Source organism: Larus michahellis, chromosome 2 (genome assembly GCF_964199755.1).
Source record: "Larus michahellis chromosome 2, bLarMic1.1, whole genome shotgun sequence".
NCBI classification, from domain to species: Eukaryota; Metazoa; Chordata; class Aves; order Charadriiformes; family Laridae; genus Larus; species Larus michahellis.
Genome location: NC_133897.1, coordinates 61930452 through 61943837, shown reverse-complemented (window position 1 = coordinate 61943837; position 13386 = coordinate 61930452). Strand labels below are relative to the sequence as shown.

Below are 13386 nucleotides of genomic sequence, written 5' to 3'. Positions count from 1 at the left end.
ATTCAAGGTGAAGACTCGTTTCCTACATCCGGTACATATCACATAACGTGCACACAGTAAAAAAGACCTAACTGACTGAGCTTGGAAAGTTGATTATTGCTTTATCACAGGGGTGCCACACGCAACCTTCGGCCCTGAGATCCTGTCATGCATTTCCACAGCTGCTGTTACTCTGCTATCAGTGATCTGTTGCTGCCCTTCTTTTTCTGTTCCCCTTGCTGCAGCTAAATGGTGAAGGCCCAGCTGCGAAAGCAGCAATAAACCGAAGCCACCAGCAAAGAGAAAATACGAAAAGAAAATTATGATATAGCCAGCATTTGCTCTAGGCTTCCAGAGACATCCCACACTAAGATGCTTTTCTAAGGAACCTCAGTGTCTACCCATGAGCCCATTGAACTACAAAGCACCATCAGTGACAGAAAAAAAAAATCACACATCACCACTGGCATAATTATGCAATTAAAAACCTCAGTGTAGACACAAATGGGTGCTTAACAGGAGGAGAGCAGGAGGAAAGACTGCCTGCGCTATGTTCTGCAGGGTAGAACTGAGCAGGGGGGCTCTCCTGGAATGGCTGTGCCTGCTGGCCAGGCACTGTACCTGCTGGGCAACGTGGTTCGTAAGGAAGCAGCAAGGAGACAAGCATGTGTGCAGCCCTGCCTTCCCCTGCATGCCCTTGTCTCTGCTGGGCTTCCCATACAGCCACTCAGAGGTGATAATCCAACACAGAGTCTGAAAAGGCGAGCAGAAACTTTTTCAAAATTAGACAGACAAGAGCTGGAACGGGCTACATTTAGATTTGTTCATTCGACCTTATTTCAACATCTACGAGCATCCTTGCTCCCACATCTCTCCTGCAGGAGGTTGCCCCTCTCCCTGGGCCCTCAGAGTAGCTTACTAGCAGATGAACTTTGCACCCTGGGGGAGGAGGTAGGTCAAGGGATGAGGAAAGGAGGGAAAATAAAATAAAGCCCTTGTTTGTTGACAGAGATATCATCAGAGCTGTTTTCATTACTCAGAGTGCAAGTGCTGGTATGTCTGAGCTCCTGCTCCACTGCTGTTGTTTTTGGTACTTTCTGGTAATACAGAACTAACCGGCTGTGCAGATTGTCTCCTTCTTTGTCCCCTTCCGCCTTTACCTAAATGCGACTAGGTAATATAGGGTGACAAGTCAGTAAGAGAAGCCCTCTACTTGCCCCAGCTCTGCTACTGTTACTCACTATATACTATCTACCCAAGTCTTAAAGAAGGCAAATGTGCCTTCTTTGTTGTGTTTGTTAAGACGCTCATACCCCACTTTCCTCTGCGGTCTGAAGCCCTGCCTGATTCTCAATGCAATGTACAACAAGTGCGTAAAATAATTGATCCATAAATATGAAATGTGTCAGCAAATAGAAAGCCTAGAACCTGTTGTCAGTGCAGCCTGGGGAGGCTGTTTAGGCTAGTGGTTTATCAGTGAAGTGATAGCCAAGGAAAAGTAGACCCACTTCAAAGGTGTTGTCTAAATATAGAGATAGGACTTGTCCATTCGACATGCAGCATGGGCTAGAGACTAGCTTGGAATGAGTCACTTGGATCCTTTTTTTTACAGATACTTTTTATTATTATTGTTATTATGGGTTGGGCAGGGATTAGACATTGGTAGTGTTCTGCAATAGCAAGACAGTGATGTGGGTAGAAAAATAACGTTTCTATTTCTGCAAAGTCAGTGCTGCTATACTGCTGGTAAAGCACAAACATCTTTGGTTCTGACTTTGTAGAAAAAAACTTCTCTGTTTTAGTATTTAGTACTTAGTACTATTATTTATTTAGTGTCTGATGCTATGGGAGCTAAGCTCTTTCCAGGAGTGCAGAAAATCCTGTGACAAGCCTCTGCCATGTGCCATTCTTTTCCATCCCACTTTTCTTCCCATTGAGGAAAGAAAGCTATATGTGACGCATTTTTTGATTGCTTTTTTATTTTGTGATGTGTTTAGGACTCTCATTAGCAAATGCAAGGTCAAAGGAATATATTGGTTTTGGAATGAACAAGGCTAAATCTTGACGTGCTTCATATCTGCTTGTGTTTTGGGCTGGGTCTGTAGAAAGCTGTTCCCTGCCTAAGCATTGCCTTTGCAGAGAATGTCTTCTTATGGTAGAAAAGTGACAGAAATGCTGATGGGATTTCAGTATTAGTGTTGGCTGCCCTCCACCCCCATTTTCTTTCTCTCCTTCTTTCTCTCCCCTTGCCTCCTGCCAGCATTAGCCTACACAAATGTGTCTCTGCTGTATCCAAAAGTGATGAGCAGAACTGACACAGTGTGAGCAGAGCCCAATACCAGGTGACTGTAGGTTGTCTCGGATAGCTTTAGGGGAAAATGAGGCTAGAAAATAAAGTGCATAGGGCAGTGACCTCATTTCTGTGCTACGAGCATTTTGCAGCTGGCATTAGGCCAGGGGCAAGAGGAGGCATGGCTGGAACAAACCCTGCTGCAGCAAACCTGGCAGGGTTTTGGCAGGAAGAAGCACAAACTGGGTAGGTAGGGTTCTCAGATAACATGAGCTAAACATTACAGATGCTCACCTAAGACCTTCCCACCAATTAGTTCTTTTTAGGTGGGGTAGGAGGAGTGCAAGAGGGTGTGAAGGGAAGGAGATGAAATAACAAGGAACAGTACATCCCCTTTACACATCCAGCTGCATGCCAGGTGACCTGAGTTGCTAAGAGCATCCTGCGGCACCTTCCCTGTTTCCTCACTCATTCCCACCAGGCTTGGCTTGCCAGTGTAGGTGGGACCACCGCAGCAGGGACACACTGAAGCCAGGATTGCCAGCTGACACATGCCAAAAAAAAAAAAAAGCGCCCCCACAAACAGAAAAAAAATAACAAAACCAAAGGAAAACTACGGACCTTTGATTTCTCACCCTATTACTGAGGCTGATCATAAAAATCAGGACAAATCAAAATGCATGGCATCTATAGTCTAAAAGTAGTCCAAGCTTCTGGCAGCACTGCGATAGGGGAATTAAAATTTGCCTTCTTCGCCTCCTTGCATTAGTCCTAACCCCAGTATGCAGAAAAGTCTGGCCCAAGTCAGACAGCCCATCCCAGAGCAGCTCAGCAGAAGTCTGTCCTGGTGAGTCCTGGCAAGATGTCACATGAGGCCAGATTGCAGATGAGGCGGCACTCCTCCCCTGTTGCTTTCAGTGGGAGGTAAGGAGCTAAATCCCTCTAAGAAATTGGCCTGTTATGCCTGAATGCTGTACGAAGCAATTTCTACTCCTGGTACTTAACATTATAAGGAAAGAGTTCCCCTAAAACCCTCTCCCTATTCTAACATCTTGCAGCTAGGATGAGAACCTGCCACCATGCAAAACATTTGAAGTAGCTGTCTACCGGATGGCTATACTGCAAATAGACTGTGCTGTTATGATAGTTGTTCAGTGCTGGGTAGACCCCATGAAAGAACTCTAAGGTTCTGCCCAAATTTGCTGCTTCTTCATTATTTGGATACAATGATTGCCAAGCATTTTGACACAGTGAATGCTGTGTTGTGACACAGTTTTAGCCAGGTCTTACTGTAGCTCGTTACAGGGAGGTTAGACGTTAATTATTTATAATACCAATGCCATCATTGGTTTTATAAAGTGCTTTTTGCGGTGCTTTCTTTGGGAAGATCTCAAAACACTTCACAAAGAAGCTTAGTAGTACATCCATACTTCTAAATCTGGAGCAGTTTATTAGACCCCAATCAGATCAACTGACATTGACATGCAAATACAGCCAACATATTCAGCAAGCACAACACGTGATGACACAGAACTGTGATACGGAGAGCAGGGATCTCCACGCTTTGGCTTTGCAGTTTCTACAAGCCACTTCCCCCTTCCATTTAAAACGCAAAGCTTGTGCCAACAAATGGCAGGAGGATTTTATGCAGTTTCCCTCCTGCCAGGCTCTTAGAAAATGTTATTACTCTCCTTTCAGGCTGTTTTCTCAGGCAGGGTTGGTGCAGACTGTTTCCACCTCTGGGACTTGCTGACTCCCACCCCAGTTTCTCCATGGGCAAAACCAGCTTGAATCTGGCAGGGAAGTCGCTTTCTCTTGTTTTCTCTGCAACTGCTAAGTTGAAGGAACATGTGGGGGAGGGAGAGGGACTGCATCCCAAGCCAAGGGGACCCTCCTCTCTGCTTTCAGCAAAAAGGGTATGGCCAGGCTTTTCCCCAGCCCCCCTTTCATAACTTCTGACTTTCTGTGCAGGAAATGGTTCTTCCTGGTCTTGACGTTGTTTCAAATGCACTAAATACTGTTGCCTTGGGCATTTTGAGCGGAGAAAGGCATCCAGCTTTCCCACCCAGAAATCTTTTACTAACTTCCCTTGGAGGCTGCTGCTTTGCCCAACGCAAAGACTTGCAGAACACAGCCAGGATTGGAGAGGACGGGAAGAAGGGGAATGGGGCAGGGAGAGCAAAAGAAGAAAACTCATTGCAGGGAAATGGCGCCAGGGGTTCAGGAGGCAGATTTGCAAGAGGCGTGTTTTCTTCTACCCTCCCACCTGCTGCTGCGCTGCCTGCCAAGGTCAGACTGATGAACGGGAACATGCAGAAAGCAAGAGAGCAGGACAGTGTAGAACACAGTATTTAATAGCTCATCTTAAATAACATGACAATGTCAACATGTGAACAACTTACACCTGTCAAAGGTGGCACAGAATATCCTGTTGTGTTTTGCCATTTATCCAGTGCATATGTTTGGAAAATAGAAACAAATACTGTCCCATCAGGACCTTCAGTATATAATCAAGGTTTAGACTTACTTTTTTAAGAAACAGCTTGACATTGAAATAGAGGTGCAAAAGCAACATGATATATAAACAAATCAGGTTTTAAATAAGTTCCTAAGCATGTTCTCTACTGAAAGCTATTTTTTAAAGTTCAGTTTTTAATCTATAAATACATAGTACAAAAACGCAAGTTTACAAGACATTTTTCCCAGTAGAGTTATGCCATTTGAAGTTTTAAGTAGCAACATTCCTCCAACATAAGATGCATACATTTAAGAGCAATAATATTAAGTATTTACATATAAAGTTATGAAGTGTTTGAGGATATAAATTAGTAACAACACACAGAGACAAAAATACACATACTGTGAAATAAATAATTCAACAGCTTTACATATGAGAGTATCTATAATATTATACAAACAAAATATACAAGATCGTAGGATTTGATCTTGCAGATGCTCATATCTGTCACTTGAGCATCTGAGTAATGCCAGTGCAGTAAAAAAGCTACTTTATGGGGTTACTCATATGCTGAAAATGAGGTGCACGAAGCTACCTTACTGAAATGGCTCCTAACTGAAATGGCTCCTGACTAGATCAGACCTCGCAGAAAACTTGATGTGAATGAATGTGTTTGGTTTTATTCTTGTGAGTTGAGATACTGTTGGCATTCGGGGTCTCCTTTCATTTCTGGAGATCCAGGAATTCTTCTTCCGTTTTTTGGATAGACACACCAGCATCCAGCAGACTCTCCATCCAGTGAAGTTTCACACTAGAATATCATTAGCAAAACAAACGCCACAATAAGTAACCATAAGCAGACGATTACCCACGAGAGACTGCAAGTAGAATTCTTGGACAGAAATAGGATCAGAAAGTGGGGACTTGCCATGCAGCGCTATTGAATGTGGTGGTCCCTGCTCTGACAGAGCCTCCAAGCAGCACACTTGGTTAGGGAGCCATGACCCAAGCTCAGCTACCACACCAGCAACTTCCAATTTAAAACAGTTTGCCCCCTCCTTGGTAAAGAGCAGTACAAAACAGCAATATCTCCCAGTGTGAGAAACCAAAGGAAGGCAGAATATATGAGCTGGTAGGGCGAGAGCAATGACTAGACGGTCTGGCTCTTCACGCAAGGAGGCAAATAGGGTGTGTTTTTTCTTCGGGAGGGGGTTAAACAGATTTCTGTTTGTGCCTGATTAGATCCCAGGTCACAATGTTTGTGAGTCATACAGTGGTGCCATGCCCAAAAAACAAGGAGTCTCGGTGACACAGATTTATGCAGACCTACTAAATTTGTGTACATGACCTGTGGTTACAAGGGCGTGGCCTGAGGTTTGGAGCTTTAGTTAGGTTTGCAGATTACTCTCAGTGTAACTCGCAATGGCTTTTTTTTTTGAGGCTATAATGGAAATGAGCGTATAACATAATCCACAGGCAACACAATTCAGTATTTTTGTTCTGCTTTCAGAAGGCTAATTTTGCTCCAGAGAATTTTTTCCCTGCCTGTGTGAGTTTTTCACTGCCTAGGAGCTGAGAGCCTCCTTTCTCCATTGTGATTATTATATATATTCAATGGGCTTTCCAGGCAGTATGGTGGATATTATAAATTAACGTCAACTGGGAATATGATAACTATGCTAACAAACCAGGTACATGGAGCTTGATTTGGCCTGGGAGCAGAGAGGGTTAAAAGATTTTGGAAAAGGCCTTGCATGCACCTGTTCTGTGAATGGAAAAGACTCCTGCCTCCATTGCTGTCAGCCCACAGCATGCGGCTCACTTTTAAGAGAAGGACAAACCATCTGTTCCCACTACTGAGTATCCCTGTTTTCACAACCTGCTTTTCCAGCAGCTGCAAACTTGTGAGTTTGGGAACAGAGGGCTATGAAAGGGTTGGCCGTGTCAGGCTAGTCGCAGCACTGCTGCGAGCAGACAGGGGAGAAGGCACGTACCTGTTTGCTGTGGTAAAATCCATTCTTGTTGCAGTTGGGCAAGTAGAATTTGTAAATCTCCCCTCCGCTTCTCTGCTGAGCCTTCGCCAATTTATACAGGGCTCTGTAGAGCTCCTTCTGACAAGGTCCCTGCAAGAATACCGTGCAGAGGTTGTCAATACCAAAATTACAAAGAAACCAGCCAAAAAAAGAGTGATCGGCATAAAGCTAGCAAAAAGCTGAAAATACTTATTAGTCATATAATCTGCACCAGGCTGCTTTGCATGTAGTTTTTACTTGTTTCAGTAGGAGCACAGCCAGAAAACTCTGGTGTTGCATTTAGGCCTTTGTTTTTATTCTTTGAGGTATTTTCTATCCTCAGAAACATGAGGATTTAAGTCCTTAAATTGCCACACAAGGAAATTTAACCTGTATTAAGTAAACACGTTACTGCTCAGAGGGTACAATCTCCTATTATGGGGAGGTGCACGTTAGGAGGCTGGTGTACGTGAGACTAGCCACGTTTTCTGGGTTGCCATGGCCCCGTGCTCTGTTGATGTATGGCGAATAGGTGCAAGACTTATATAGACAGCGCAAGAACAAACATCTGAATGTTTGTTATCTTTTGTACAGGACAGAGCTGTCGCCAAAGCAGAATAGAGAGCACCCCCGTGGCTCTGAGACCCAAACCCAAAGCGCTTGGAACTGGTGATGAAGAACTGTTTGTAGTATTCACTATTATCACAATTCGCTCGTTCTGTTTTTCAAAGTCACAATGGCTGCATATTAGTGGTACCTAGTGCTTTTAAATGAGTGAAAGGGGAGAAGTGACTGAACAAATATTTTTACTTCAGAGTGAAAATAATCATACCCTCTGCTTTTCCAAGACCTCCCCTCACATAAGCAGCCCTATTCGAGTTAACGGACTTATCCGTGGCTCTGGGTTAGAAACGCAGAAGCCTAAAAATCAGAACTGGCGCTAACAGCGCTTATGTGTAATAGTTCAAACTAAAGCAGTGATTAAGTCCTGTTCTGCATGGGGAATGAGGTTTCCTAAGGTGGGGTTGTGGTTAGTACGTTTTTGCCTTTTTTTTTTTTTTTTTTTCCCTCCCCCCCCTCCATTTGTCTGTGACCATTAACAAAACTCGGCTCCTGCGGTGCCCAATTCTAATTCAGCTGCGCGCTGGCACCGGGACTGCTCTGACTGCGGTTCTTTGGTGCCCTCAAGTGGAACACGGTACCGCTTGCAAAGGCCCCACACCCCCATGTCTCACCGCTGTTTCGCAGCGTCGAAGGTAGGCGCTTACTTTGATTTTTGAGCTTTCTGTCTCTTTACGTGCATCTACTTAAATAGCGTTTCCTTGTGATCAGCAAGAAAAACGTTTTGGTTTGCGTTGGAGTTTCATCCACAACTGTATGTAGGGACTCCCTTTTATTTCACTGAGCACTGGACCAGTGACAAATGTCTTTTATTTTTTAACTAAAACACAAAAGGAGTGGCCTCCTGGAACTAACACAGCCTCCTGGAAACTAAGGGCCTGTGTTATAATCTGATAGTCAATGCAGAGGAAGATTCAGCCTCTGCATGGAGTTTGTGTAGGACATACCCGTTGCACACCTGTTTTTATCTCTCCTGCCATTTTGCCCGTTCCTCAAGCATCTGATGAAGGCATCCCAAAAGTCTGTTTGCAGGCTACCCAAAATACTGACATCCCAGTGCTGCTGCTAGAATTTCACGCGCATTTTTAGTTTGGATTCTGAATTGATAGCATCTGCTGAAATGGTCCCTGAAAGGTTTGCAAAGAAAACCCACCTGCTCTTTCCATTTCTTGAGTTCAGATATTCTCTTTGCTTTCATGTTTTCATATGCAGTGATGGCATTCCAGGGTATAGATTTGTCCTGGCCTATGGGAAACATCAACTGATAGTTCAGCAGCTGATCCTGTGTCATTTCAGTGCTTTCCAAAGGTATATCCTCAGGTTCAATAGAGTCTGGAAAAGAATGATATTAAGGTGAATATCTTCAGTGAACTGCTGCATCTATTTTTCCAAGTTAAAAAGGTAAAGAAAAAGAATCAACAACAGCAAAAAAAAAAGTAGTATCTAAGACAGATCCATTACAGTAGCTCTTGCAGGAGTAATAAATTACATGCACAGCAAATTAAACTTTTGTCATAAATTCATATGAAGATGCATCAACTGTTCTCTAACAAGCTGGTTATTTCATGATCCATCAAAATCACTCTAATACCAAAGATGAAGCTGCAGCCAGTCTGTTCAAAATGAAAAAACTTTCTTCACCACAGTGGATTGTAAACACTTTACTAAATGCGGAAAGACTGGAGTTAATCTTGCTATGAATTTAGATTTTTGTCAGCATGATGTGTTTCAGTTTTTATTTAGGAGACGAACCGGTCCAGACCAGATCCCATGGCATCCTATACTTTGTTCCATGGCTTGCCTCGCATATAAGAAGGGGTAGCAATTCACAGGAGCCGTCAGTAGCTCAAGCTGCCCTGCAGTGCATCAAATAGCCAGGGAATAGCAGAAACTGTTTGGATCGGCAGTTTTGGACCATTGATCATGGTCCGCACGCCAGGGCCTAACCCAGCATGTGTGAACTCTCCCACTAGAGGCAAGAGAAGCTCTTTGGAATTGCAGGGACTCATCATGGGATAAAAGTTTGACATATGTCTAAATAACTTGTTGGATGAAGGCTGTAAATAATCATCCAATGGACTAAAAACTACCCGTTTTTCACTTTGACAGTGTTTAAGAAAAAATGGAGGTGGAAAATTGAGGCGGGAAAGAGAGAAAGAGAGAAATAAACAAATAAATACAGAAAGAAAAGAAAGAGAGAGAGAAAGGGAGAGAAAAAAAGGAAGGAAGGAAGGAAGGAAGGAAGGAAGGAAGGAAGGAAGGAAGGAAGGAAGGAAGGAAGGAAGGAAGGAAGGAAGGAAGGAAGGAAGGAAGGAAGGAAGGAAGGAAGGAAGGAAGGAAGGAAAGAAAGAAAAAAGAATAAAATACTAGACCTTTTCAACTGCAGGAGCCTTAAACCCTCAGTTTAGTCACTGTTCCCTCCCTGCCCTGCCCCCTCAAGTACAAGACAAACTCCCCTTACTGCCACCAATGGTCATTGTTATTTTGAGTCTACAACGATTATTTTTGTAATGCTACTGAGTTACCTTACTCACCACTGCATGGACATAGCAGTAAATGATGGTGGTGGTAGTAGTAGTAGTAGTAGTAATAATAATGAAATAACACTGAAGAAGTTCCTGATCATCATATAGCATAAGATGCTTGATATGTCTTTTTGCTCAAAGATAGTTTGACTAGCACAGCAGTACTTTAAATACGTTTTATTCTTGAAATGAAGCCAGGCACAAAGCCTGTTTAAGTCTTTTCTATCTCTATCATGACTTTCGGAGACGGACATAAACAAAGTCTAGAAAACATTTGTCCTACTCTAGTTACTGTTTACTACTAAAGAAAAACTGTCTGTAACTTCCCAGAAACCTTATTCTGATTATTCTGCATCATCCCATTACTACGCTTTAGGGCTTTCCTGCTTGTTCCCTGTGGCGTACGTAACAGCCTGCTGCGAACATCTCTTGGCTCCGCACCAGGATGCGTCTCACCTCGCGCAAGTCTGAGCACGTTTTCCTGGAAAACGCAGTCCGGCTTCCCTATTTTTCAAACGCCTGCCTAACTTTGCTCATTTTTCCAAGCTCCTGACGACCAGTGCCCGCAGCGCCTTCCCTGGCGCCAGGCGCATCCCGCTGCCGAGACCTAGTTGCCCCTGGGCGAGGGGCTCTGCCGGAGCGCCCGGCTCCCGGCTCCCCAGCCCGCCGGCGCGGAGCGGGGACGCGATTGCAAGGTACCTGCCGGCTCCGCCGTGCGCATCCCTCCGGCTTCGCTGGCGGGCAGGCACGTCCCTTGTCCCTGGATGAGGGCGGAGAGGGGCCGGGGCTCTCCCGCAGGGACGTGGCAGCGGAGCCCCTGGCGGCAGCGGGCCGTGTAGACCCCGCACGGCTGGCCCGGCCCGAGGGCGCAGGTCTGGCAGCAGCCGCAGCCGGGCTGCCGGGCCGTCTCCGGGCAGCCGGGCGCGACGGGCGGGCAGAGGGCGACCTTCTCCTGGGTGCACGGGGCGCAGTGCATGGGCTCCAGGGCCACCCCGGCGGCGAGGCGGGGGCCCAGGAGCGCCGGCAGCAGCAGGGACGGCAGCCAGCAGCGGCGCAGCAGAGACCGCAGGCTACTCATGTCGCTGATGAGGAGGGACCACAGAGAGGGCAGCTCAGCAGGCTGAGGAGCAGGAGGCAGTTTGCATACATTCAGCTCGCCCGGGCCATTTATACAGTGCTTTGCCTGGCTATTAATCTTTAACCCCGAGTTAACTATTATCTGAACAAGAGGGCTGGAGAAGCATCATTTCACTGGCGGTTCAAGTCCCTGACCACTCTTCCCCTCCCCTTTCACTTTCCCCCTTTATCTTTTTTCTTTCCTCCAGACATGCAGGAATGCTTTTATTCCCTCACCCCCACCTCTCCGTCCTAGCACAGTTAACAAGGAAAAATGTGTCGGGGGGTGGAGGGGAAACCCGCAGAGGGGAATGGATGAATGAATTTTGCCTGTCACGAATGTCTCCTGTCTCCTGTTCTTGACGTTTTATGAAAACGTAAATGTTTAAAAAAAGGGGGTGGGGGGTGGGGGGGGGAGGAAGGGGAGGAGGGAAATCCCATTGAAACTGAAGCAACTGACTTCATATTTCCACAGCAACAAATGCAACAAACCCTTGTTTAATTTTCGTCATGTGGCTGCAGGTTAGGAGGACACCGACATACCAAAGAGGAGGCCCCAAGGGTGATAAAGCCATCAGGATCCTGTAACCACTGCACATATGCACGTAGGAGTCCTTGCATTAACCTCCGGGATGGGCTGTGCAGCTGAAGCTGGAGGGATCTCCCGTGTCTGGGCTCAGTTTTCCTACTGCTGCTGGGATAAGAGGAGTATCAGTCCTCAAAACATGCACTTGGGGGAAACTAGTGTTTGTCAAACAGAGCAGAAATAAATGAGATATCTGCTTTTGTCTCTGTCCTGTTACCCTCTCCACCTCCTCATATATCACCTGGGAAGAAAAAAAAAATAAAAATCTTTCCTTTTCTCCTTTGCATGCAACCGTTGTCACTGCAATAAAAGCAAAAGTATTCAAACTTCACTGTGCTGAACAGATTATTTTATCCTGGTATTTGCAGTATGTACTGAGCTGGAAATAGCAAATTCCACTGTCAAGTCATGTAATGTAGCATGATTTTTGTTTGGTTGGTTACTTTGCATTTAGTTCTCTTTTTTAAATACATCATTCATGTGAAAGAAAGTGAAGCAGAACTGCAGAGCATTGTTTAACGTTATAGTATTCACTCTTCTTTTTTCTGGTATTGATGTCAAAAGTTTTATTTTAATGTAGTGAATTTTCATCCCCCTATATTCATAACTCAGTTCTTAAAAGTATTCTCATTGGTTACAGCCTTTTACAACTTGAGACATTTTCACTTTACTTCACTTAATTGTGGGATTTTTTAAAAAAAAAAATTCAAGTTGTTTTAGGGATATATATCTGGATACACAAAAGTTGGAAGCCTTTAAAACTCACTAGCATTTTATACAAAACTAAGTGTACAGATCTGAAAAGAATTCTGTGGACTTCTGTGGACCAGGAGCAAATCTTGGCTGAAAATCTAGAGCACGACAATTTCTACGGAACATCACAATTAAATTTTTCAAGCTCTAATGCTCTTTCCCCTCTTTCATGTCTATTTTTTTCTTGTACATCTGTCATGGAAAATCACCATTCTTTTACCATGCAATGTGAAGTGAAAAATATACAGAAATATGTCTTCTTTCCTCCCTCAAAGAGAAAAAGAAAACAACGCAAAACAAAGACTCTTTCATGAAGAAACATGAAAAAAAAGTTACAAATGAAAAGTAGAGCCAGTTGTAAAATGACAAAGACCCAAAGAGCTCATATGCATTTGTAGATGTGTATGCACGTATTCATTCACTTATCTATGTACGTCTCTCTGCTGTGTTAGATAGCTTTGTATGAACAGTGTGGAGGATCGTTCCACCACTGACTGCTTAAGAGAAGTTACTTGCCCCTGGAATGACTGTACTCCAGAGTGACTGCTACTGTCCTGCCTGCAGTTTTTCCGTCTTAAAAAAAAAGGAGACATGAACTGAGAGGAAATAGCTTTTAATGATACACATGAAATGTTTTTAAAAAGTTTTTTTTCACACATCACCATTATTTTTAAGTAACTAGATACAGAAAGACATTTAATGCAAGAACAGATTCTTTGTCTGACGTACAGGTCTACTTCACAAGACTTCCATTAGTTTCAGAAGAATCTCATTTTTCCAAAGCAGGTCTATGTTTTCAGTCCTTTGGCATATTTTTCCTTGCTGTCAGGAAGCTGTCAGTATCTGAACTGGCCAGGCAATTCCTAACAACTGGCAGCCTCTTAGAAGCCCGATTTTTTCAGTTTACCCAGTGAGATAAACAAAAGATAAACAAAAGAACCCATAGATTAAAAAAAAATTTTGAAGATGTTCTTGTTTTGTTTCCTTTATGATTGCAAGTCATCTCTAAATGATGGCCCAGCCTTTTTTCCCTTGCTGTCTTTTGT

At 44.2% G+C, this 13386-nt stretch overlaps 1 protein-coding gene across 1 annotated transcript; it reads right to left on the bottom strand.

Moving 5' to 3' along the window:
- Positions 1-4601: 4601 nt before the first annotated feature.
- On the bottom strand, positions 4602-11332 carry IGFBP1 (insulin like growth factor binding protein 1). The gene is made up of 4 exons (XM_074573499.1): positions 10585-11332; positions 8514-8692; positions 6722-6850; positions 4602-5538 (listed from the first exon to the last, which is right to left on the bottom strand). The coding sequence occupies exons 1-4, from the start codon at positions 10961-10963 to the stop codon at positions 5407-5409; spliced, it is 819 nt and encodes a 272-aa protein (XP_074429600.1). The 5' UTR covers positions 10964-11332; the 3' UTR covers positions 4602-5406.
- Positions 11333-13386: the final 2054 nt, after the last annotated feature.

Bases quoted from the DNA above. Each gene is read 5' to 3' on its own strand.
- IGFBP1 (XM_074573499.1), bottom strand. From the start codon at position 10,963: ATGAGTAGCCTGCGGTCTCTGCTGCGCCGCTGCTGGCTGCCGTCCCTG. The intron at 8,693-10,584 runs GTACCTTGCAAT...ATTCTTTTCCAG, and splicing joins GCGCACGGCGGAGCCGGCAG to ACTCTATTGAACCTGAGGAT. The intron at 6,851-8,513 runs GTGGGTTTTCTT...GTATTCTTGCAG, and splicing joins TCAAGAAATGGAAAGAGCAG to GGACCTTGTCAGAAGGAGCT.